The 27,318-nt window shown below is 39.2% G+C and overlaps 1 protein-coding gene across 1 annotated transcript in view; it reads right to left on the bottom strand.

Annotated features, from left to right (window-relative positions):
• CDC123 (cell division cycle 123) overlaps positions 1-27,318 on the bottom strand; it is a 36,010-nt gene that overhangs the window by 7,344 nt on the left and 1,348 nt on the right. Inside the window, exons 2-10 of the mRNA XM_035549519.2 lie at positions 27,245-27,316; positions 25,113-25,167; positions 24,218-24,250; positions 20,816-20,911; positions 20,018-20,124; positions 11,579-11,627; positions 9,399-9,474; positions 6,346-6,468; positions 2,594-2,622 (exon numbers count right to left, since the gene is read on the bottom strand). Coding sequence (XP_035405412.1) covers positions 2,594-2,622; positions 6,346-6,468; positions 9,399-9,474; positions 11,579-11,627; positions 20,018-20,124; positions 20,816-20,911; positions 24,218-24,250; positions 25,113-25,167; positions 27,245-27,316 — 640 coding nt within the window. The remainder of the gene's footprint in view (positions 1-2,593; positions 2,623-6,345; positions 6,469-9,398; positions 9,475-11,578; positions 11,628-20,017; positions 20,125-20,815; positions 20,912-24,217; positions 24,251-25,112; positions 25,168-27,244; positions 27,317-27,318) is intronic.

Below are 27,318 nucleotides of genomic sequence, written 5' to 3'. Positions count from 1 at the left end.
CACAAACCAAACTGTTACATTTCCCTAACTCCAGCTGCACCTTCATGCACGGTGACAATGCTCTTGAGCAGAGATGCTAGCACAAGTTTGCATGTTAACAAGAAGAGTTGTGAACTAGCAGTGGTCCGGAGCCACTCATCTTGCTTTTCCTCGTCTTAATACAGTGACTTGTCTTGAACATGGTTACAAGGTGTAAGACTTGTAAGAGAGAGAAAAGGAGCAACAGCAGAGCTGAGTCTCAGGCTGGTCAGCTGTTGCACAACAATGCATGCTGCTAGCAGAAAAAAATAAAGTGTATCCAAGTGAAAACAGGCTACTACTAGTCCTGCAGTATGACTTCTTCAGGGCTAGGTCTCCAGTTCATTGGGCTTTGAAGACTGCACGATGGTTTTTCTTCCTTAAAAGATGAGTGGTCTGCCAAGTCAGGTGCTACCTCAGATGTGCTTGGTGAAGAGAGTGTAACGGGAGAGGCAGACAGAGAAAAAGTTGTTCTCAATGGGGCAACTGCTGATTCTATGGCATCCTCCGACTCAATGAGCTGGCCTTGCGGCAGAGCACTCTGCAGCCTCTCGAGGAACTAAAGAAAGCATGTGGAGGGGTTTGCTCTCTTCCACAACTACAGCAAAGAACAAGCTTGTCCAAGCTGAATATTTAGAGTTGAAAGAATTTAAAGTAAGCAGACATTGGACATTTCTCTCATTCTGTAGGTGAGGTTGCCATGCAACCAGCCCAAAGAAGAGCATGGGCTCTGGAAATTAATCAGACTCAGCAACACTCAATATTCTTTTGCTGCCTGTAACTCGCACACAAAGGGAGCAATGAATAATACAGTTGCAAACCACAAAAGCATGTGTGAAAGGAGGAAGACTTGACACACAGGGCTATCTGGCAGTTTACAAGACCTGAGGGTAAAAGGCGCCAAGAGATATCTACAAACAGATATATTTTATCCTGACAGATGAAGAAACACTGTTCATTTGAGATCACACAGGCTGAGACCTTTTGCTTAAATAATCTGTCTTCATGCTTCAGCTGTGAAGCGGAGTACCCAAAAGCAGAACCTGGCTAGATGCTAAAGCATTCATTCTCCTTTCAGCTGACAGCATCCTAAAGTCTGATGATTTGAGTTCAGGCAGGTAGTTTTCATTGCCATTCAGCATGGCTGTTTTCAGCCTGCAGCCTGATTTTAGACACATACATTAAAAGGTGTGCTGAGTAACAATACAGTAGTTACTTTTCACATGACATATTCTTGTTTTGTTTCTGTTTTGCAAGCAATGGCATGATTTACTATTACACGATTAAAAAATACCTTAGCAACATTCAAAGTCATAATCAGGACTTACTACAAATACTCCTAACTCACCTCAGATAAAGACTTTTCCCAGTCCCTTAACTGTAAACATGTCAAACAATGAGACTTTTAAAAGTATATAGCGTTCGATAACATCTTTTTCTGCATTTCTGGATAAGGATTTGGAAATAAATTTAAGCTAAAACAAGTATTTAATTCTCATGTGTTAATGTTATTCCCAAAATCAGGTACTGAGATTTAAGGCTATATAAAGCATTTTTTGGCTGTGATTGCTTTTAAGATAATATATATATGTGCCTTTAGAGCACAGTTCATATGACCTACTCCTCCATTGACACTAGGAAAGGTGAAAGTGATTAATGCAGGTATCAGCATGTGAAGTTAGGATGGGACATTTCTCCCTGCTCTGTCACTATCCAGATGTTCAGGGTTCTGATTTGCTGAGCACTCGAAACCACGGCTGGAATAATTTGAGAAGAAAACAATTAGCTTCCATCTGCCTCAAACCAAGCACACAACACTCATATACTCTTATAACGACCATCCCTTTGTAACCTAGAGGAAGAGAGTTATTATTTGCAACCTCTGAAGGACAGTCTGAAGAAATGATTAGCTTGGATCAGTTCAGATGCTATAGGGTTGATCACAGGACAAAATGCCAAAGAAATGATTTTTGGAAGAAAAAGTGGTAAGAATCTCCTGCATTTTCTCAGTGAGCAAAACATCCTCCTTTCCCCCTAATTTTTGAAATATCCCAGTCATTCTGGCTGAGTGTTCAGATACATTTCTGTCAAAAGCACCTACAGTAGGGACTATATAGAGGGAGCCTTAATAACAAGTACTGCTTCACTAAAACTGTTTAGTGATATTGTACGATATTAAGTATCTATCTTAAAAGAAAACTAAATTGCCCTCAGTAGAAGGCAATTCAGACTGAATTGCAGCTGAAACCAAAGGTATGTTCTTTAAAACAGATTACTTGTCTGGAAGAAGATATTTAGTAAATAATTACATCACTGACACAGACATACTTACACCCCTAATCCTATCATTCTCCTACCGTTGACAGCAGAAAACATTGAAAAGGAACTGGGAAAGAGAACGATGAAACTAGGTGATGGTTTTTGACGTTTCTTGTTTTTATTTTTTTTTTTTTGCCAGGACTACTTCTAGGAAGATGAAGTTATTATTTGTTTCATCTCTGTAGTGTTTCAGGTGCAGTTTCCACAGAACAAACAATTCAATACTAAGGACATACATAATCTGTTGTTCACTTACCCTGCTGTCTCTGTAGACATCAAAAACAACTGAAAAACAGAAACACGTATGTTAATCTTTAAAGATATACAATTCCACAGAAGTTGTCTAAAATTAAATAGATACTTGTATACACGGCACAATCTGCAAAGTCAATACATCCAAAGAACTGAAAGCCAGAATTAGGTTCATTTCCAAGAGGAAGTTGAAAAATTTCAAGAACTACTGTTAATGCACTGAGAGAGCGTCTGCCAGGCTCTTCCATTTAATTCAGGTTTGTTCTGCTGATTTTTCCCCCAATGGAGAACATTTGATAAACTCTTAGCACTGAGAGAGGCTTATCTTCTACATTACTGCTGTTTGTTTTGCAGCAGAAGTGAGAAATTTCAAGGAAGGATCAAGACTCCATTGTGCCAGACGTGGCACAAACATGTAATAAGAGAAAGTTCCTGCTTCAGAGAGATTAGGAATTCAGCAGATAAGACAAATAGGTTGTAGGAAGACAGTAGTTGGTGGGCATGCTGAAGATGAGCTGGCCCTGAAATGGCTATATTTAAGGTAAAACAGAGAAGATACTGCAGATAGATATTGCACACCTACTGATTATCACCAGCTCTATAAAATCACTGAGCAGCAGAGCCTCTTTAAGTCAAGCCGTCTTGCGTAGTTACGTTGTTGTCCGTCCCATTACTTAATTAAGCAGAGATCTCTGTAGATATATCTACCTATTAGCTTCTGTACTGTATGGTTAAACAAATCTTTGTCTTTCCATTCAGCTACGGAAAACATACAGAGAAGCATTCAGGCATGACTGCTTGCAGAAATTGTACCAGTTGAGCAGGAAAAAAAAAAAGCCAGATTTAGAAGAAACTCAGACAAACGCTGTACTGTCACTTCCTTCGCTAATAAGGGAGGGAATAGTTCAGCTAACTAAGAGATTTCCCAATCCATGCGAGATAAACTAAACTCAGGATATGACTGAAGAGCACTTGAGCCTCAGCAGCTCCTCAGGAAGCTGCTTGTCAATAGCAGACACGTTGATTGATCACATCCATGCATGTAAAGCTACTCCGTAACTTAACCTACTGCTTTGTGTGAAGTTCGCTGCACTAAGGGCAAACCACAACTCCGAGCTAAAGCCAGTCACAACTGTTTTCTGGCCATATGGCCTAGGAATCCACACAGCTTTTTGCACAAGCTCAGTTACGTCAATTTAAAGTGATGCTGTAGGATTCATTGCTGTGATTTGCTCACTAGGACAAGCCCTCGGTGGCTAAGTCACTGATGCAAAGAAAAGCACAGCAACCAGAGATTTCTTCCCCAGCTGCTCAGCTGAACTTGTTGCTTTACCACATACTCTCATTAGCCATATTTCACTAATGAAAAAACTCTCATTTCAGCCTTATGGCTGAACGATGGCTGTCAGCTTGGGGCGAGCCTATGGCAGCAGCGATCATTAATCACTGAGGCTGACCACATTTAGTGGGATTTACGTCCCCATTAAGACTGACTGCACGTTGGTGACTCATTTGGGACATTCACAAACAGTAAACAGAGAGGAAAACTTGAACTGTGTCCCTCTTCTTTATGGAACACTTCAGAACAGGCATGTTGTGTGCCAGTGAGACTGTATCTGCAGCTGCTCAAAATTGAGGGTAAGCTAAGGCTTGACTCTACGGCGAGCACCAATACCTCTGTAGGATTGTTTTCAGTAGGCTCTTATCAGAGGATTTTAGAGGGTTCTATCACCATTTAGAAGTATTTAAAAAGCACTCGCCCATCTGTTATCTTACTGCTCTGACTCCGCAGTGCTTCAGCTGCTCTGACTCAACTCTTCCATCTGGAGATGCTACCAGACCAACTGGAAAAAGCAGAGCAAACAGCACTGAAAGCCTCAACGAAGCAAGAAGTCAGGGAAAGAGCTTTAATACCTTTCCTTTTAAAAGCAAACAAACAAGTAAACCCAGATTTTCATTGTTAACAACACATATGCTACCAGACAGTGAATCAAGGAATACGCCGGGGGATGAATGAAGGTATGGGGGATAAAAAGAGGGCAGAAAATGTTTTCTGCACAGCATTTCTCTGCAGAAGAACAGGTCAGACACCTCGCTTAGTGCCCACGACCAAAAGGTTAACAAACCTCCATCCCAGTAGGTGACCCTGAAACCTCTTTTCCCCCAGAAGGTAATTCAGATGGCACAGTTTTACTTTACACAGGACAACACTTCAGATCTTTTAGTTCACTAGGCAGCAGTTTCAGAGCCTAAATCTAGGCGTCGATTTCTAAAAATAGTGCCCTGAATTCTTATCTATCAGTTGATTACACACCAGCTGAAATTATGTTGGAACACAGAAGAAAATTAAAACAGTAATCAGAATGTCAGATCTGTATGACTGATTTTACTTCAAAATGTTAGGGCTAAAGATCTGTTAAATTAGTATATTAATTATATGTATTATGTCCAAACTGAAATAAAGGAACCATGCAGAGTCAAATTTTTAAGAATGTCAGTAAAACAGATTGGCATTAGGAGGTATCCTTTCTAAAAAGTCAGAACAGATCTATTTGACTGTCCCGGTTACTCAGCAAAATAGTTAACCACGCTCAAAACTTACCTACAGGTTGGGTGGTCAAAGCTTTATGAAAGACAATACAACTGACAGACAATTCTTATGTTTATGTATTTTATTAAACCGAGGGTTGGTTCATGCCAGACCAATTTAAATTCCTTCATCATACTTTTCACCAGTCCTGATCACACATCATGACAAAAACACTATCTTACTCTCACTAAACCATGTCTGGAAACTATTTCCAATAAAATTTGTAAAGGACTCCATATTTACAAACTGAAACAATTTACTTAGGCTGCTCAGGTGTAGTAGAATCTCATCAAATACCATTCAAAATTTTGAGCAGATAAAATTCTGTACATCAATATTCTAGGAGAAGTCTGTATAAGTTCTTGAAAAGAAATTTCAAATCCTTTCTTTGGAAAATACAACAATAATATAGCAGCAAACACCTTTAAAACATTTTTTTTTCTTATTTTTCCTACTTATTTAATGTCTTTTGTTAAGTATTTCTTACCCATTACTCAGATTTTGAGTTTTTCTTATTTAAAAACATGTATAAGGGGAAAATGCCTTCAAAAACAAACAAAAAAGCCAACAAGCAAAAAGACAAAAACAAAAAACACATTATGCCCTCTGAAAGAGATCTTTCACTCTTTTTGTGCTTTTCTGAAAAGCTTGAACCTTTTCCTTCGGGGTTTTTTGTTCTCAGTTCTATGGTCAGGCAAGAACAACACCACTCTGAATATACGCTGTAGCCACTAGAGATATAACATTCTCCCAAGTCAAAGCCCCAAGCCCTGTGAAATCAATAGCTATGATGAGAGAGAGACGCATCCACGGACTTAAAATTTTGGGGATATCATTTCTTATTGACGTGTACCACTTTATCCCTTTGCTCTACAGCAGTGAACTGGAGTTTAGCGCATTGCGACTTGGTGCACTGTGGAGGAAACAAGCCTGGCTCAGCAAGAGGACAGGACAACAGGTCTCATTTCTATAGAGACGGTCCTTCCTGCAAGCCCTTTCAATTACAAACCTCCCAGCATCCTGCAAAATAACTTCAGAAAGGTAGACCCTTCATTTTTTTCATTTTTAAGTCTTTGTAAGCACAAATGCAGCGTCTTCTTAAAAACCTTTATAAACGCCCTCCTTTCCTCCCCACATTCCTCTAATTGAAGCGTTAAGATACTTACAGTCTTCATCCAAGAATTTATATTGTATGTGTTTCTCGAAAAACTCCTGTATTGATCGACAGATCTCCTCACATTGCGTAGAGATATGATCATAGTATTGCGTGTAGTCCCTCTGCGATATACCTGTCAAAAACCTTACTTGATTATAAAGAGCTTTAGACGTGAAAACAAACAAACAAACAGAAAAAACCCACCCCACAAACAGTCAAAACACAATTCTCCCAAGTTTCAGCCATTAACACTGACTTGCTCTTTGGCTTTATTCTCCAGTACTTGAAACACTGTCATTATGAACTTTCTCCTTGAACAGTTCTGCCCTGCATTTTGCGAGCCTCATTTTATACGTACACACTTTGACTATTTTAAGAGAATTTCGGGAAGAATCTTTGCCTGAGTTTAAGTTTCCAGTAGTTGTCCTGTCCTTTCAGTTTTATTCACCCTAGTTACTCTGGTCAAAAACCTTTTCTGTTCAGCACATCAAATGTAGAAACCAGAGTTTGGAACCATAAAATGAAAGGAGTAGAGGCCAGGTTTGCACATTAGCAAAGACGATGGAACTGAGTGTACCATAAAGACTCTCATTTAAACTATTTATTAAGCCTGGAATAGAGTGTACCTGTTTGAAAAGACACTAGAGGTGAAGCCTTAAATCCTAGAATCAACAGACTAGCATACAGCCTAGTATCTTCGCCCCTCCCTCACTGCTTTCTTGCATCTCTGACATTGGGTAAACTATTCCAACTACATCACAAGCGCTTCATTTCAGACATTTGTTTGTCTACAAGACAATAGTTTTAAGTTGACATCAACAGGATTATACACTTGCATCTTAAATGACCTAAGTTCTTGTACAGGATACGTCAACATAAGCCACTGCAATATCCTGCTGGACAAACGTCAAATCAAGACGTACACCATCACTGCAGAATGAGTAATATATGCTATTCATGGAGGAAAAAAACCAGAAGTCCCCATGGAAGATGTATCAATGACGGTAGTTTACTATTTTAACCATACACAAAGCACAGAGATCAAGTTTTACTGTAGGACAACGCTCATTTCCTTCTGAGATCTGCCCTTTAAAGAAGTCTGCATACAGCAAAGTTTATGAAGTCAGTGGAACTTTGAATTATTAATATCACTGCAAAGTTTAACTCAGGCCTAAAAACAAAAAAAAAAACAAGAGATGGTGGCATCTCAGGGGATGCAGCTGTCTAACTGGAAAAGCATTCACTACACTCTGCAAGTATCACTCCTTAGCTTGACTGACAGGCTCATTAATTTTAAGAGCATGGGAACATATTGTGAAAAAACTTGGAAGGGTGCTCAGAAATGCAGCTGGAGTGCTAGCTGAAAAACCCATACTGGTAGATTCCCAAGGTTTCAAAACCTATTAATGAAATGTGCAGAGCTTTTAATTAGCCAGAGTACAAATGCGTTGGGTTATCTGAAAGTAAATATCACTCATTCTCTCTCTTGATTATAGATATATACACTCTATAATAAATCTAAAGTCAAATGTTTTAGAGGTTATTACAGCAGTGCGTATCTCCGGCAGTTGTGTTCCAGCAGCAATAAACAGGACAAGACTCAGCTTCTTCCTACTTCAAAAAAGTTACGTCAATACAATTAAGCAATAGTGGATTAATGGATAGTCTTTGCTATTAGTAAGACAAAATCTGTTACAGAGAACTGCCACAAACCCTGCAATTGGCATGAATGGAGAGAGAACGGGAAGATGAGCGTGGAAGCGCAGCCATATAAAAGGGCTTTGAGAACGTTACGTGCTGACAGCACCTAGATTAGCAGATCCCCAAACTGAAAATGAACCTGAAACTTCACGTGAAGCTTCACGGAACAACCAGACCAAGCGACAAAGGACAAGAAGTAAATTCCTAACGGTGGGACAGGATGGAGACAAATGGCTGACGGCTCCTAACAGTTACAAAACGGCACAGCCAGTACTAGCACACAGTCACCGTGCTGAGAAGGTGCCAGGAGAAAGAATGAGGACTAAACACCTTACACCTCTTTACCTCTGTATCATCACAAGGAACCCTGGACAGACCACGTACATCTATGTATCTTGGTGCTTGTGAATATGTAGGTGTGCATCAAGAAGTGCAGAAATTTGCTTTTATTTTAAAGCAAAAGTCACCTTCCTTCCTATGAAGGACATTTCCTGGTTAGAGTTCAGGCAGAGTAGTTAAGGACAGGTGTGCACCAGTCCCGTGCTATTCACCTTCCCATTCATCTTTCAAGATTCCATGGTAGACCACACCAAAAGGGAATTCAAACTACAGGACGGTACTAAGGCTGAAATTAAACCCCTCAGTTTAAGCAGCTGTACGTGCACTAGGTGTCTAAGCTCCAGTTGTAGTCAGGAGCAATCAGTCAATACATCTAGAGGGGCACAATTCAGCTAAATTCACCTGAAAGCTGCCTAACACACGTGCTCTCGTGCAACCTGCCTGTCCTCCACCTGCATCCACCAGCTCTTTGCATGCTGTGAACACCCTAGTTGTTCAGTGCCATTTGAAACGTTCTACATTTAGGGTTTTTTTTCCAGCCAGAGTAATAGATAGATAGATTTTCTGACTAAGCTACACTCCTTATAATGCAAATTCAGACATCTGTGGACACATTCTGACCTCCACAACTTTCAGTATATAGTATCCAAATGTGGTCACATCTTATCAGCAGAATATCCAGCTGCCTCTGTATTCATTCTGCAAGTTGGTTATGATTCAATAATCTCCTGGATATAAAGGAATCCCTTACAAAACAGCCTTCGGGTGAAGTTTCTGAATTAGCAATTAGAATCAAGAACATTCCCGCTGTAATATTGGGCAGACTATGTCATCAGGCCTTCAAATACCGTGAAGAGAGAAAATTGGCATGACACATTTTAAATTAGAGAAAGAAGAAAAACATTAATTCCCTGAAATGAGAGCAATAAGGAAGAAGCGTTTTTGGATTTAGCACCGATCCAAGTAATCAGAGAAACTCTTATGAACTTCAGCTAATAATTTCATCGCTAAGACAATTCTCACCAATAAGCTTGTTTTCCTTGACAAAGCATCTGAATTCTGCACCAGGGATTAGTTCGCACCATTTGCGAAGAACGAGCTATAAAGGGAAACAAATGACAAAGTATTGTTTCAGAACGGTAATTTTTTGTCAACACGCATACCTTGCAGATCTTCCAACAGTTTGGCTGTAATAGTAAGACAACCTCTGATGTTAATTCTGATCCAAGAAAACAAAACGATCTTAATTTGCAGTTCATATAGTTATCTTAGGAAATACTTCAAAGCAATTTGACTTAATACTAATTTATACATAATGAGAATGTACAAAAAAACTACCCTAATAGACTATAATTTACCAATTAGAGCCCCCTTTTATGAAGCCCAATGTATTTCAACACTGATGCCCAGAAAACAATTCAATAAATGCCTCCTCCTTCCATGTTTGGAGCACAGTATGTCAGTATACATGCCTCGAGTTCCATGTTTCAAGACCCTCGAATAAATCTGCTACGTTCATAAGCCCTCTGCCACCAGCACTGAGTTCACGAGATGGTCACCAAACCTTATCAAAAAGGTGTCTTTTCATAGCTTTCTGGCCACCTGAAGGAAAGAGGCACACACTTTTTTCTAATTCATCTTCCACTTAATTTTATTTGAGCCTGGATTTACATTATGTTAACTATTTATACGTATTCTTCTCAAAATTTCTCTGTATATTTCACTGACAGCTAGCTGAGATCAAAGCAGTTTTGTAGCAGCATACATCACAACAAAAGCTGCAAGGCCAAGCAACACTACCAAGCCCTTGGTGGGAGGATGAGAAGTAGAAGTTGTAAGAAGAAAGGTTCAGACTGCTCATAGGAAGAAACCTTTTCACCAGGAGGGCAGTCCAGCGTTGGAATAGCCCCCTCACAGAGTTGGCCCAGCCTCTATCCACTGATGTTTTCAAGACCAGATTTGAGAAAACACCAAGCAACCCAAATTGATCTCAGTTTACCCAGCTTTGAGCATGAGAATGGACTGCAGAACTACTGAGGTCTCTTCCCACCTTAATTATCCCGTGCTATTCTACTTTGTCCAGTATTTAAGTGTGAAATTATTTGTGAAACAACTTCCAAGGTTCATTAATGATACAGCACGGAAAACAAAAAGTCCTGCTGTACAGCACAACAAATCTGTCATGGAATTGGCAGAAGTTGCTCTCTGGTAAAAAGAGCTGATGAACAGAATTAAATTTAACCAACTCAACCTCTATTCTGGTATACACCCAAGCACCATTCTGCGATGCTTTTGGAGGTACAAACCAGTTCAAATAAGGACATGAGGTGGAAATAGTAACCAAACTATTATTGCCAATAGGACAGAATGCCTGGTAATTAAAGCATCTCTCTGGCACTTCATCAAGTTTCTGCTTTTCCTAAGCTGAAGCATTCAGACGGATCCATTCTTTGGAGAGCCTCAGTTACTGCTCACAGTACTGGAAACTCCCAACACCTATCAACTGCAGTAGAAAAACCTCAGTAATCAAAGGTGACACTCCTAAATACAGCGTAAACACGAAACTGCCGCAACTTTCAGAGGCCTATCTTTAAAGCACATTAAGATAGTGCTTCAAAACACGAGGTGCATTCACTCTTCTAAAGCCCTCTAAGCCCACAGGATGATGACAAATGTTATTTTTACATTAAAATTATTAGAGACATGACTAGATGCCATCATAAAACCGACAGCAGCACAAGAACAGTTTAAAGCATTACTAATATCTAAGTCACTAACTTACCATTTTAATGCAGGAACGAGCGTATATAACAAGGTATGATAGTCCATCTCAGTTCTTAGCAAACAGCTACAAACCCCAGCCACCACAGCTAGCTTCTCTCTCAGCTGTGATGTCCACAGGAAGCACTTTACAGAGAAAGTATGACTTTCAGCTACTGAGCTTGTCCTTCCTCGCAAAACCTGACAGACCCTATAGGGAACTGCAAGGAAGCTTCAAAAGTCTGCACTGAGCTCATCTCTGACCTGTAACTAAATGAACTCCTTACGACCTGTAGTTCTTAACCAGACTTCCCCCACACTGCCCAAGCAACACAATTAAAGCAAACAAAAAAAAGTATTGTGGGCACATGCCCAAGTACAAGTGGCAGCCTGCCCGTGCGTAATTCACTTAAATTACCTAGAAGTCATGCAAAGAGTCTTACCTCATAGTCTAAGGAAGGATCAGGGGAATCATCCGTACAGTGAATAAATCTGAAAAACAAACCACAGGCATCAAAATCTGCTTTTACATACAAGATTTTAGCGATAGTGAGGAAAATTAGCCCCAAAACGTTAATCACAAAAGCTACAGATAAATTACCTCTAAGATGTATAAAGCAGGTAATTTCAGTATGGCAGTAACAAACCTCCTTTCTACAATTATCAAGGAAAAAAAAAAATCACCTTTTTTGATCTAGTGTAATTTGAAAGCACTTAATGGACAGGGACTTGGCTAGCATGTGAGTGCTTATTCGCTGTTAAGCCCTTTGTTTGATTCAACAGTGCTGCTCCTTTTCTCTTTATTGTTATGTTGCCATCATCGTATTCTCCAAGAACCAGATAAACATGAAAAGTACGAAGGAAAACATGCTGCAACAAAACTTGGTTAGGTTGTTGACGTTTAACTTCCTAAACCAGACAACTGAGAGACATCACTCTATCTTACAGCAGTTCAGAATTATTTTCATTTATGAATAAGGGATGCAAAACAGTGCCACTCAACACTTTTGATTCCACAGCATGGTATTTTTCTAAATTAAGAGCCTTAAGAAATGCTCTTAGAAACCTCCTGAGAGTGGGAATAAACAAAACTATTTCCATAACTGCAAGCAGATGCCAAAGTTTTGTTCCCTGCGAGTAGCTCACCCTTTGTGCCACCATTCAGTAACTACCAAGAATGGAGGCAGTAATACCCAAGACAACTTCTACGTACATTTTTGTTGCTATACAGCATATCTTGCAATAAATCCCATAATTGTCCAAGGGAATTATCGGAAGAACATGCATCTTCCTTCCAGGCGTACTCCCTGACCTTACTGGCAACAAACTACTTTGACGCGCAGAAGAACTGTGTAAAGGGTCAGTGCTGAGCACTAAGGATAAACGCAGCCATTTAAGACATCTCCTTTTGGCACTCAACTCAACCCAGAAGTCTCACATCTCTCCTGCAAGCAGCGCATTGCAAGACACGGCTGCCCAAGGTCTCTGCTCTTCATAAGCAAAGCACTGCATTTAAGACACGGCTGCCCGGCCTTCAGTTGGAAGCAAAGAGCGATCATAACAGTTTTTTCAGCATGCTGCCAGAAGAAATAAGTTTTTAGATTAGGCTGTAATATCCACCACACAGAGAAGAGCAGGGTGATAGCAGGCATGCTTTCCAAAAGTACTGTAATCAAACCGATCGTATAAATCTGTAAGCCTATGTAAACAGATAACATCCTTCAGCTACAGTTTATATTCCCAGCAATTTAAGATCTGTCAAGGCAATAGAAACACTCCTAAGAGCCTGCAGTTTTGCTAGGCTCAGAATTCCTCCATTACGATCGTATCTGCTTACCGTGCTCAAGAAAATATTCCCCACACACCAAAATAATCATAAACTAGAGGTAAAAAAGCAGCTGAAGTCCAGCCCACAGTTCTGCAGCCCCTGCGTGCTAGGAGCTGCATTATCTTTCAGACTTCCATATTTGAGATGGGGTTATCTGTAATCTGCTCCATTCCAGTAGGATGCAGACTTTTCCATTTAGCAAAAAACAGCCTTGTAAAAAAAAAAAAAAATCGAAGTTATCTTTTGCTCAACCCTCACATATTTTGGGCGGGGGCTCAGTGGGGAAAGATACTCTCTCTTTGCTTGCCATTTTATATCTTTTACCAACTTATTCTAGCATTAACTGCTTGGACACAGCTGAATTCATCCATTACTTACAGCCTTCTGAACACTAGAGACAGAAGGCTAAGCAGGGTTTCTTTAACCTGCATCCTATTCAGGTTTTCAGGTAACTGAAAGAGCATTCAGAGAGACTCGAGGACCGCAAAACTGAAAGATATCCCAGCTCCCTTTTCCAAAGCCTTTGAAAATTAGAATTTTAAACACTAGGAGGGTGAAGGAATGAAACTCCACTGCTTGTGCTGTGGTCAGCAGCTTGCCTACAGATTTGTACTTAGATGGCAACAAGAGAAGGATCAAGGTCTCTTACTTGTAGCAGATGTTAATCTCTAAATGCATACGCTTGACGACAGGACACACCACACGAAGCTGTTATGCAGTTCAGCTTGCACCACAGAGACGAGTGATTTAAGGTTTGTAAGATCTCTGGTACCTAGCCTGCTATAAAAGCCATCAACTCATTTGCAAATAGCTGAGATTATTATTCACAGAATAAGCTATTACACGTATAATGAGAATTGTAAAAGCCATTTTGTACCAGACAGTTCCCCTGCTACTGTCTCGTAGCTTATTTTCAAACCTTAATAACATTAAATACAAAAAACCCAGTTTCTAACAGCAAGAAATACTTAACTTTAAGGACCACAAGCAGATAGAAATTCAGGCACCACTTGAAAGAGGATTTTGTACTATATGCACTGTAAATTCCTAGGAAAAATGGGCATGCATGTAAAAAAATAAAGGCCTTGTTTTCCACATGAGATACTGTGGAACTGTTTACCTTGAAATAGGCTATATTAAAGTCTAAACCAACAGCTATCGTTCTTACAAAAAGTATTCTGACTGCCGAGTCACATCTTTATGAGCCAACGCTGCCTCCTATGTTCTGTTAGGAGAACGCAGGCTACTATCCCTCCACGTCTCCGAAAGAACTTTGTAACTTCCCACTAAAAAGCAAAAATAATATTTTACCTGAATCAAGTTTAGATGCAGGCAGAAACAGAGTAAGTATTAAGCCCCGACTATTTTTCAGTCTCCTCTCAGAGAACAAGAATTGGAAAGAAAACAAAACAGACAGAGCAAGAGGTAGAAGAAAAACAGTGGTCTGTGTTTTTCTCAGATCATGATGGACTGCCTGGGGAGGAGGGAGCAGATGAGATATAGAGGTGGCAATTCTATTTAAATTACCATCTAACATAAAATAGATTAAATAATGCTGTAGGTAGGATGTCTCCATCATTCACATCCTAGCTAGCAAGCGTTCTGGCTAAGAGATGCAGTACCTGGCAGCACTGCAGATCTGCACCGAGGCACCTGGCTGAATCCAGCGATGTTCCTGTGCTTGGGCACACCCGACCCGCACCTCCTGGATCGGGTTCCTCCGAGGAGACTTTGTCCTATCTGATTCCCTTTGAGTCAGGCGTTTCATCGCTCATAAGTGAGCTTTCATGCCACGAGCATACCGTTTGGGTCAAACAGAGAGCTTTGGAGTTTGATATTTTAAAGAGTTAAGTCTGGTTTCAAAAATAAAGTCTGAGTGCTACATCAAAGGAAAAAAAATGTACTGCTTAATTTTAAAGCCTTGTTTCAATGTCCTTATGAACCTAATGGGCTAAACCCGACTTGACAACAGATTTTCTCAACTGCTCTGAGAAACAGGCACTTAGACCTAGGGCTTAAAAAGCCTTTCTATAAACTCCTGTACAGAAAAAGTGCATCTCCCCTCACGTCCCTTTGTGTCTTGCACATTAACACATTTGGAAACTCGACTCACTGGGAGCAGTTTCACCTGCTCCCTTAACCTAGGAGATATTTCCTAACCACTAAAGGTGTTGCAGGTGGTCCCTTCCCTCTATTTCACTTGCAAAGTAGCATCCTGGGCCCAGGCAGGGTTCAGTGGCTACCTCTGGACTCTTCGCTTCGCATGTCTAACAACCTTTTCAAAAAGGTTTTAGGAGTGAACATTTGGAAATAACAGGCCCACAGGACGAGCTGGTCCAATAAAATACTGAAAACTGGTTTACAACAGTTGGTATGTGCTCACCAGAAAACGGCACCTTCTGGCACCTAACTGCCCCTCCGTGCCAGGGCAAAGGGCAGTCCCTGCAGGGAACATCTTTTGCTTCAGGTTGCTTTTGGACAAGGTCGAACTTACAGGTTTTCTTATTTCATCTCTGTTATGACTGATAAACAACCAGAAAAATAGGAACGCTGTAGGCTTCAACATCCCAGCAGTGACACCTGCAGATTTAAAATGCTCAACACTGCGGAATAGGAACGATCTCCAAAATTCAACAAAAATTCCAAGGTTTACATCATGCTTTTTAGCAACAACAAGCTTATCTTATAATTGAAAGGGCGTTATCAGATCATTAAAACGATTGCTACTATTTATACCAGTCTGGTGGTATATTCACGTCATACGAGGTGGGTATTCACGTCTTAACAAAACGTAGCCCAAACATTCTAACAATGAGCAAGAAAACCACTTACTAAAACAATACACTCAACAGGATTTCAAACGAATTTTTGTTCAGAAAAGGAGTGTTAATCATTTAACAGAAATCCCAATTAGAAAGGGGTTTCTTTTATCAAACATCCACATTGCATTTTCAGTTTTTAATGTAGTCTCTCAAAAGCTTAAGGGTCACACCACCACCAAGTTTTCTGCAAACTCAGCTAAGTAAAACGTAATGCTTACTTGAAGCAGAAACCATATCAACTACAGTAACAAGCACATTGCTCTGCGTCTTTGCTAATTTATTCCTGTTCCAAGAGGAAAGTTAATTCATTTTTCTGAGCTTGAAACCTAACAAGTGTCAACATCATGAGAAAATCCAAACACTTAAAGAGTTAAAGCTTATCTCGTCACGTTCAGTGCAACTGCAGTTAAGGCTGTATTTTCTAATGGTTTGTACTGAAGTATTGCGTAGCTGAAATTTTCTCAGAACTTGAGACAGTTGAGAATTACAGCAAGGGCAGTTCCCTGACCTGAACAACGTATAGATCAGTATCAGATAAGCAGACAGGAAACAGAAGAGGAAGAAAGAAGCACAGAAAGTGCTTTAAGTCCCACATCACTGGCAAAGCTGCATTAAGAAACAGATCTTCAAATTCCCATTGTAAAGGTTTCATATTATGCCCCAGAAAGTGGATTTTTAAATTAATACCACTGAACAGGAAGAAAAATTATATATATATACACACACATATTTCAGCTGCTACTCATGCAGGACAAGAAACTTTTAGACCCCACTGAATATTAATGAAAGAAGCAGAAATACATTGCTTTTATCCCTTCCCCTCCCTCTGACTAGCTGTGACTTGGGTACGTTTCCAATTTTCATTTGTTCAGTACCTCAGGTTCTTATGCCAACTGCATTTCCAGTTTCTGCTTGCTAAGGACTAGGGAGCTGGCAGCTAATCAATAGCATAACTAAGACCACCTCTGTGATTCAGCAGTAATCATTTCTGTGTTCAGATGGGGACATTTTGTATGAATAACTTAGCAATTTAAGAAATACCACGCACACACTGGACCATAATGTGCGCTTTCTTCAGGTACACAACACTCATAAAATATAAGGTATGCAGAAACCGAAGTGTTTTTACACTTTATGTTCACCTTGTCATATACACAACTTCAAATTCATGAAAATTGCATGAAACTGCAAGGCAGCATTGCCCATATTAACTCTACTTTAACAAAACATCAAAAGCTGTTCTGGCAAAAGAAACCAACTGATTTTATACCAACATTACATTAGACTTTATGGGAAGGGAAATAAATACAATGCTTCTCAAATGAAACTTCACTGTTAACTGTTAGATTAGGTGATAATCCCACACTCATGACACAAGGTTGGTTTATTTGCTACTCACGTGTTGAGCTCCATTATCCAACTGTATCCATCTTAGCACTCTGAAAAGGAGCACAAATGGACTGAACTAGCGCAACTTGAGGCACTGCCTTTCTGCTGGAGGTTACTTCTCCCCCAACAGCATCAGTGGAGAGAACATACCTGCTACAGGCTGCTCAGCCACTACCGCTCTTCGTTTGGTGTGAATTTAAGGTGAAATTACTGATGGTTCAAGTTATCACCCATGCTGTGAAGTTTCACAACACAGGAACGCGTTCACTGCCTCCCCTGTAAGCCAGTGCTGCCTGCAGTGGGCAAGCTGAATAAGCTGAGGTGCTAACTTTGCCTGATATGAGATAAAACTCAAGAGAAACGCACCGGTTTAGATCTCAGTCATCAAACCGACTCATTCTACCATACAAACAGCATAACCTAAGAGCACAAGACCACACACACATACACCCTCAGCTGCCACACCTTTTAATCAAACAGTGCTTGATAAACGTTTGATTGTGTCCCAAACTCATTAGAATGTAGTTATCCAAACAGGAATTCTCCATGGAGCTTGGGGTAGTAGTTTTTCCTCAACGTCTTTATGCAAGGGGAGAGTAGAATATTAAAAAAAGAAAAAAGAAAGGATTCATATTCACAAAGGGCTTGATATAAAGTGTACAGATATTTTCAGACTTGCACAGCTCAGGCCTAAAAGCAGTTACAGCACAGGTCACATTAAATGTTAGTGCTCAGTCCTTGCAGCAAACTGTCCTCAGGACACCTGGGTAAGTGGCCTGGCCTCCCATTAGCAGAAATCATGATGAAGAGCTCCTTAGTAAGGCATCAAAGTTTCCTGAGAATCAATACAAACTCAACTCTGAATTGCAGACTGCAGAATTCTCATCTCCCCCAGCCCTTTCATTCTCTACGGTCCCAGAACTTCAAATTCTCAGTGCTTAAAACAGTTTCCCTTGTCCAACATGCTTTTCAAACTGTCTTCACACTCCAACATCTTCTCCCTAATTTGTCACTCTCTTCCCCTTTACCTCATAGGATCATAGAATACCCCGAGTTGGAAGGGACCCATACGGATCATCAAGTCCAACTCCTGGCACTGCCAGGTCTGCCCAAAAGTTTAGACCATGTGACTAAGTGCACAGTCCAATCGCTTCTTAAATTCAGACAGGCTTGGTGCAGTGACTACTTCCCTGGGGAGCCTGTTCCAGTGTGCAACCACCCTCTCGGTGAAGAACCTCTTCCTGATGTCCAGCCTAAGCTTCCCCTGCCTCAGCTTGACACCGTTCCCACGGGTCCTACCACTGGTGTTTATGGAGAATAGGTCACCTGCCTCTCCACTCCCCCTCACGAGGAAGTTGTAGACTGCGATGAGGTCCCCCTCAGCCTCCTCTTCTCCAGGCTGAACAGGCCAAGAGAACCTCATAATATTGTACGTAATGTATATAATGTAAAACCTAGCATCAGAACGGGACTGACAACACTGCTAGCACTACATAAATGCAGAGATAAGGATGAAGATACTGTTACCTACTCATTTTTTTAAATGCACCAACAAATTGGGAAAAAAAGCGCTATTAGACTTGCAGGAATAAAAAGGAAGGCAGTTGCACAGCATTAATATAATTGGTTTCACGTTTTAGACAACATAATTCTTACTGGTTCTTAAGCTACTTAAGACAGGACCGTTATGTTCGGCACACCTCTACAAAGCGCCTAGAACAAGGCCCCTTTGAGTCAGTCTCCTAGATAATTGCAGTAGCATAAACAAGCATCGAGCGACTACTGGAAAACGATCTCTCATGTTGAGGCATGGATTGCCCTCTCTCTTTGAAATTGTTTTTTTCTTTTTCAATGAAAAATAATAGTAATCATAAGAAGAACATTAAATTTCAATAACTGTGTTTTCTTCCAGAAAGTCTGTATTTTAGAAATTAGTTACATGAATCAGATTCAGTTACTACAGGAGGAAACTGTTCCTACACAATTGAATATTCTTTTTATGTACGCAGATAAAATAAATACTAAGCACACTGCATTTATAAAACTGTAACTATTATCCTTAGTCACAGTTCCTGGAGTGCAGGAACTTCAAGAGCTTCAAGATCTTGGATTCACAAGGAGCTCTAGCAATACTTCAGAAGTCTCAGGTTCCTTCTAGGCAGCCACACAAACTTCAGTGTGTTCAAAATTTGGAAGGGAAATGGAAAAGTCATGCCGTATTACCATGAAAACTAGCAGTAACAAGCTAACAACTATCAAGAAGTAAATGCAAAGAGAGGTGGGATGGAAAAGAAAGAAAAAAAAAGAAAAACACACCTAACATTAAAATACCATTTGCCTTGGAAATCAATTCAATAAAAATGGCCTTAGTCCGTAGTGTCATTTCACATGCAGTAGTTCAATATAATGTCTGTGTTTTGTTTTTCACTATGTATAAAAAAAGAGATAATTAAGAATAAAAGAAAGCTTGCTTCTCTATTGTTGACTGCAACTAGGTAAACAATTCTGCTTTACTAGAAAAAAATCACAGTAAGTAACACTGAATATAATTTGCCTCACAACTCTCTGCACTAAGTTGAGCCTGGAATTTATTTTTGTGTGGTGCAAAGACAAAGATGAAGAAGAAAAGGGATGGGGTAAGTTTCAAAGAACTAACTTCCTACTGCACTTGAAATTCATTTGATTCACAACTTTTAGACACAAATAAGAATCTTTGTATCAGATATTTGATGTTCTTCTGCAGTAAAGAGTGAGATCTTTCAAAGGAACTGAAAAGTTACCCTCTCTGTTTTGTTCTTTTTTAACAGGGTAAGAATAAGATTCTCTGTTAGAAGTCTACTTACGGCTGAGTGAGGTCACGAGTAATGAAGTCTGAACTTTTGAAGAGGAGGAAGATGTCACTTAGAGCTTTACATTTCAGAGAGCTATTCATTGCTATCCAGTAGGCATCCTAAAGAGGAAAAAATATATCCAAAAAATTATCTTTACTAGCAGAATCTAGTAAAGATAAAGCTACAAGATACAAGCTACATTTATCAGATCTAAATACATTTGATATACGTGCAGAAAATGATTTTTGGATTTTGAGGCAAGCTTCATCCGCTGTTACAAGGATGTAGAATAGCTGTTCCTTTTCTTAGGAATAGTATGCTGCAAAAATCCAGCTGAAAACCAAGGTTTTGCTTCCAGGTACTTTCCTGGAATGCTTGAACACTATAATTTTCCTTGTGACCATGATACAAAGTCATTTAAGGGCATCCATCCTTAAGACAGAGTACCTAAAATAACTAGAAGGAAGCTTATTACTCTTTTTCTTTTCCTCTTAATCCAAGGCAAAGTTTCCAACAAATATCCTGAATGAGGAGAGTCTGACCACCAGACAGTTATCTATAACAATGACGCAGGGGGGTTATATAACAGAGACAGAGCTGTCTTGCATCAGGCTGACCAAGCAGCGTACCATTTAGCTTTAATCCACCAGAACAATCTGCTGTATCAAACCTCACTGTCATCTATCACTCCTTTCTTTACCAGAACCACTAGTCTCCTCTACTTTCCAATGCATTAAGATAAACCAAAAAAAAAAAATAAAAATCTGTGCGATAGCATCTGTTAAGAGTTTTCAGAGTCAGCATTCTTACCCTCGGAGCACTCCAGTTAAGCTTAGGAAAAACACTACCACCCAAGGAACTTATTGCTTCTTCAACTTTAGCTGTAAACTCAGGAAACTCTGGTGCCTGAACAAAGAACAAGAAAAAAAAATTAATACAGGTAATAATGAAGTGCAGCCATCTTAAAATTTAAGACTAATTTAAGATTCTTAAAAATTAGAAGTGCATATCGTAGAAGGAATAAACTTGTCCAAAAAATAGTAAACTTTTCCACCACAGACAATGCATTTGTAGAAATAAATCACTTAAGAATCAATCATGACATTCTTTCCAAAGTATTTATTATATAGTATACATTAGTATTTTTATTTACAAAGTATTTCTAGTATTACTTTAAATAAGGACTTCAAGTAGCTCTTCACTAATATATGCTAACTTGCATCATAACACAGGACACACTGCAAAAACTGTTGCACCAGAGAACTTTGACTTGTAAAAAATATTGTAAATATTGTAAAGATAAGGGCTAAAAACTCCTCAAGAAGCTATAAATTCCACTCTTAATGTGGCACAATAGAAGAAAAAATACAGACTGCTGACCTTTACAGTGACAAGAAGCTATTTCAGACATATGTCAAAGATTTACAGATTTATAGCGAACAGTATATAAGAGCACTATTTCCACCTATATTTATAAACGCAGCCCAAGGATAACATCTAGGCTAAAGCTAAGCGATCTCTGAAACAAAGCCCTCACAGCCACACAAGAGATCAAAAAAAGTTTGAATACATTTTGTCATCTCCTTTTTGCAGCCCCTCACAAAACAGACTTAAAAAAAAAAAAAAAGAAGCGCAGTGTCCTAGACTGAACTTCATGCATTCTGAATCTTTCCTTAGTGTTTCAGGTGTGGTTTCCCACGGAGACCAGGTAACGTACTAAAAAGGCTCTTATTTTATTTTTAGAGCTTCAGTCGATTCTAGAAATCGTTGCTGGAAGAAGAGAAACTCTTCGTGCAGTGCATTCTGATCCAATCTCTTCTTCTTTTGACAGAAGACAGGAGTGACACTACATGTGTGATACCACTGCATACAAAACCTCCCTGGGGAAATGTTACCTTCGTGTCATTTGATTAATACAAGTGAAGAAATATTACACAAAGAGGACAGCTCTAAGGCAGCATAAATAAGCTGCATTCTTTTTACTAAAACTCAATGAACTTTTACTAAATTCATTTGACTTTACAATCATTAATATTAACAGATTTGTTTAAACACAATTTTCTATAATCCCATGAGGTTCCAAATTTGTGAATAGCTTAACTTAAACAGGTCTGTTTCAAGATCCTATTTGTAGAATGGAGATGATACTTTCTACAATGAATACGTTAACAAAGTGTTCTGAAACAGAAACTTTCACAGAAATTTAAAGAGGATTCTCATTCCAGAGAAATATTTTATGTTTAAAAAAGAAATTAATGACAAAGTAAAATTTCTGTTGTCTCTTGACTCTCCCTTCACATCTGGATCAAATAAATTTGGGAAGTATGGATTTCCTTCCTTGAGACATGTCTCTTGACATATTATTTTCCTGGGCTGTTCTGTGGTTCTAGCTCTAATTTCTCTTCAGAATTTAGAAGGGGCAAGGGAAACAAGTTCTACCTGATGACTCAGGCAGGTTATCAAATTGAAATAATCACCATCACAGCCCACCTTAGTGCTCCCTGAACAAAGAAACCAGTGGAGAAACCAATTATAACCCAGGATTTATCGTTAGCAAAATAAGCTGAGGATGAATGCAGAGCTGCAGTTTCCGGCCTCTCTGCTATTCTTCACACATGATGTTCCCCAGAGTCTCCCTGTTCAGCCTGCACGTAGCTACTTGATCTGTTCCTATGTTCTGCAGTAACTCCAGGTGCAGCTCCCCATCCTTCAGCTTTCTAGACAGGCTGTTTCTTCTTCCTCTTCATCACTGCCAGAGTGGTAACAAGCAACACTTAAAAGCACAAGAGACTGGTCTCATTCGTTCTCTACCCTCAGAGCAGACCCTGGTTTTCAGGTAGAGAAAATGTATTTGCCAAGGAGCCTTCAGGGCGATCACCTTCCAAACTTACGAGAAGGCACAGAGCACATTGTGAAATCCCACTTCTAGAATCTTTGTATGACCAAACGTGGCCTTATTTTTGTTGTAAAGAGCCACAGGCTTAAGCCATGTTCATAATCAAACGGTTTCAAAGCGCCAGGTTTGATGGAAGACAAGGTCCAGCCAGTCTCTGAACAAAAGCAACCCTGGAAGCCAAAACATCCCTCTTCTTCCTCTACCATTTCATTGCTGGGCACGACATTATATGGAATGGAATATTCCTGAGGACAACCTGGGTCCGCTGTCCTGGCTCTGTCCCCTCCCTTAGTCTTGCCCATGCCTGGCCCAGCCACCGGAGAGAAGACGGGCAAAGTACACAATCCTTACCTAGCTAACCTGGAATCACCTGTACCCTTCCAGTGGCTATCGCACACCCTGACTAAGGATTTTTATACTGTGTTGTACACTGTGATGAAACCCAGATCGAAAAACTGGGACTTCTTCTTTAGCAAGACAGAGCAACATGACTTTTGGAAAAAATAAGACGAATACCAAAATCCTTGCTCTGAATTACAATCTAAGGCAGGTATTTGAACTGAAGCTATTAAAATGTACAAGCCGGCAATGTATTAGTCTTAAAATCTGTGCTTTAAATTCTATGGTAGCACATATGTAACTCAAAGCAAAGAAGGTGGTATTTACACAGCACCCAACCCAACACCATGTTGAATGCTGGGGAGCTAACAGGACTGAAGCAGTAGTATCAACGGCAGACAAGTGGTGCAAGTATATTAACTCTGACAATGGCAGGGCAATGGCAAGTTTCAAAAAAATTAAAAAAAAATTCAGGGAGCCCGAATCATATCCATCATGATCCTGATTCTAAACCGGGCACAGCACAAGGAGAGTATAAAGACAGGAAAAAGGGGAAAAATGGCGATGGAAAGAAAGGTACTTTGGAGGCAATAATGGCAAAGGTGTAAGAGAAGAGCTGTGAAAATTGAGCTGCAGGGGCGTCATTTCTTCTGCATCCAGTCTGATAAAGTAATTGGGAGATATTCAAAGCGGTGAAAATGAAAGACTGCTATATTTAGAGCCAACCTTCAGTTCATTTCCTATAGTCTAACAAGTGTGTGATTGTTAGGGATGAAGAAAAGAAGCATTTTATTTTTAGTTAAATAAAATTAAGCCAGCAAAACAACATTTTTAAGGTTACAGGTATCTATACTGCCATCTGTCTAGAACGGTTTGAAAATGCTAACTACAACAGCTATCTCTAACTGGTGAGAAGTTCCTATCACAAGGTTTCAGGAAGAATACTGCTGACATAAACCCACATGCTGGGACCTTACCTTAAGTGTTGTAGTATTCTCATCATCTGACCACTGTTAAAAATAAGAACAAATCAAAGGTCACTGCTTTCCTGTGACATCCTTTATAATTTTATTTATAATTATTATGAATTTATTAAGAATATTGGAAACTATACAGCTTCCAAAACCATGTAGATGTCATCATTGCCCTGATTTTAGTCCAGCATGATACCATTATCCTCTAACTATTATGTTTATAAAGTAACAAAAAAATTGTGTATATCCAGCCAAAGTACTATTGTAAGGTATGAATACAAAACACCTAACACCTATATACTTTAACTGTGATTTATGTCGCAGACTTGAACATTTCAGAACGTAATGGAGTCTCCCCTATCTAAACGTTGTTTCCACCTCCCTCACTTCCATCCTTAGACCCACAATCTACTAGTGTCACTTCTATTTCTTTTTCTCATCCTTTTTGCATCTTCTGTCACCTTGCATTTATAACATTTTTCAGTGGTTGTTTTTTTTTGTTTTTTCCCCCCTGGAATACCCCTCAGAGTTATTATGGCCTTACAGACTTTTATTGTTTCTTGAAATAACTCCTTCCAATTTTTCAGGACATAAAACCATCTTAATTTCATTTCCAACATCCTTCAACATTCCTTGGTCATTATTAGAGATGTAATTATCAAGAAAAAAAAAAGCTGTGTGTGAAAAAGCAAACATTTTAAACCTTCCTTGACATCATGTTTGTGGTGTCAATCATGATGTTTGTAAGTTTTTTCAAAGCAAATAGCGATTATTATTTTGTGTGATTATTATCTATGTGATTATTATCTTGGTGAAGTACTAACCTCACCTATAAAGCATGCAGAAATATTCACGTTTTTCTCCAGACACTCGACATTAAGTTGTGTTTTACACTGACCTGTATTTCCTCTGCATCGTCACTCCCTTCTTGAGCATGCATTGGCGGATCTTCTCTAAACCAAAAAAATTAATAGGAAAAAAAATTGAGCACCAGAGTTTGACTTGATCATATATATTACACTTCCACAGCATCTACCAGCTGTTGATCTCAATGTTTTCGTAAGAGGATTAAGCCTCAAACCCCTGGCAGAGAAAATCAGAGCAAGACAATATAGAAAAACTAAAGACAAAGCTCCCTGGCATTAGACTTGAGCCCTATCCAAAACACTTTGATTCTTTCCAATTAGCAGATCACTTGCTGCTCTGAAAAGACCATAATTTAAGCTTTTCAACACCTTATTCATCATTCTTTTAACTTGTGCTACTGGGTGAGCACAGTAAAGTTAGAAACTTTAAAAAAAAAGATCAACTTAGATTATGCTTTGCCTCCACACTCTTTTTCCAAGTAAAAATTTATAAAACTTTAGTTTGAAATGCTGACCTGTGTATTTCAGATTCTGAAAATAAAACTTCCTCACACTCCACACACAGAAAAAGAGGATCCTATTGAAAGTGATTACATGGCCATTAACTTTTTCCTGGGAAGCTCCTTTTTCTCCACAGATGAGATCTGCTGCTGTAAACATTAGCATATGTGGGAAAAAGTACTTGGTTGCAAATATTCCCTTAAAGTTTTACATTACTTTTGAAGTTATTTGACCAATATAACTGAGTGCGAAGATCTTTTAAGGTAGAAGACCAAGCTCTTGAAAAAGGCAAGTCAGCACAGCAAACAGGGTAAGTTCAAATGTACATCCTTACAACTAGGTACTGTTAGCAAAAAGTCAGTTCTTCAACAAGCTCCATTTCTGCAGTTCCTTAATGAGCTTCCACAGGGGTCAAACTGTTAATTCAGTTTTTGAGATCCAGAGCTCAGATAGTGGCTCATTGAGGTTTAAAATTGATGTTGGCCTTGACCGTAGGAAGATCACATTGACTTCTAGCTAAGAAGGTTCAACTTAATAGAAAAGCTGGGTTTTAAAGGGGACTTTTAAATTAGAACTACCTTAATATAATTTAATTATACAGCTGTCCATTTTTCCACTGAAGACAGCAGAAATTGTTCTTATGGCATAACTGTGAACTCAAGTCCTCAGTTTTAATTTTTCTGAAGTCTGATTACAAATTAAATGGCTGTTGTTAAATAAATTACTAAATTCTGCAGAAACAGGTGACAGTATTACTTCTTAACCAAATTGGTTTAAAAAAAAAAAACAATTCTGACCTTTCACCTTTACAAGGTGTTTAAACAGCTTCAATTTTGTATAGATTGATTCCTGAGAAATTAGACATAGCTCCCTTATATCCACAGCCTAATTGGTTGCCCTGTGAGAGTCAAACTACCAGTTAGGAGATGACAAAGTGTGGACTGTATTGAGCCTGATCATTAGCAAGATATATTTGTGCAATAATCATTTTACAAGGAAGCCATACAGTGAGATTCTAAGGAGAAAGCAAAGAACAAAGCCTGTATTCATACCAACTGTTTTTCACAGGTACCTATCTCACTCTTCACAATCCAAAATCTTCGCATAGGTGTACATACAGTTCATTCAGTCTCTTTGTAGACATTGATTATATGTAAGCAAACCTCAATATAGCCTCAATAATCAGTAAGATTTTTGTATTTTGTTTATATTATTGAGAATTAAACTCAAGTAATGACACTTCACCCCTGAATAAGGCTGCAGGCATGGGAATGCCGTGGCACTGTTCAGGCCACTGAACTGGAACTAACTGTACCAAAGCAACCAAACACAAATCATCAGGCTATGCACTGAAACCTGAGAGACTGGTAGACTCTGGAAGGAAAAAGAAAAAAATAAAAGAACTTTTTAATTTTGAAAATAAAAGAATCCGATCAAATATATTGCATGGATTTTAGATCTGTATCAAGCACTAGCAAGTCAAGCTTTGCTAACAGCAACAGTCTGATCACTCACATGTTCATATAGTATGAGGTTTACTGCAGCCAGGCTGGTCAAACATACAAAACCCCTTATGCAAATTATAATACATATGAATACAAAATACCATTTCGATTATAAAATAGTATTAATACTTGCACAGGGGGAGGGAAACACTCTTTACCTTCCAGAAACCACAAGCGTCCCATCATCCAGCAAGTATTCTTTCACATTATCTGGGAGGGGAAGTATAACACT

The sequence above is a fragment of the Cygnus atratus genome, chromosome 1, assembly GCF_013377495.2.
Source record: "Cygnus atratus isolate AKBS03 ecotype Queensland, Australia chromosome 1, CAtr_DNAZoo_HiC_assembly, whole genome shotgun sequence".
NCBI lineage: Eukaryota > Metazoa > Chordata > Aves > Anseriformes > Anatidae > Cygnus > Cygnus atratus.
The sequence above is the reverse complement of the archived record's forward strand: the minus strand, read 5'-3'. Positions and strand labels throughout refer to the sequence as shown.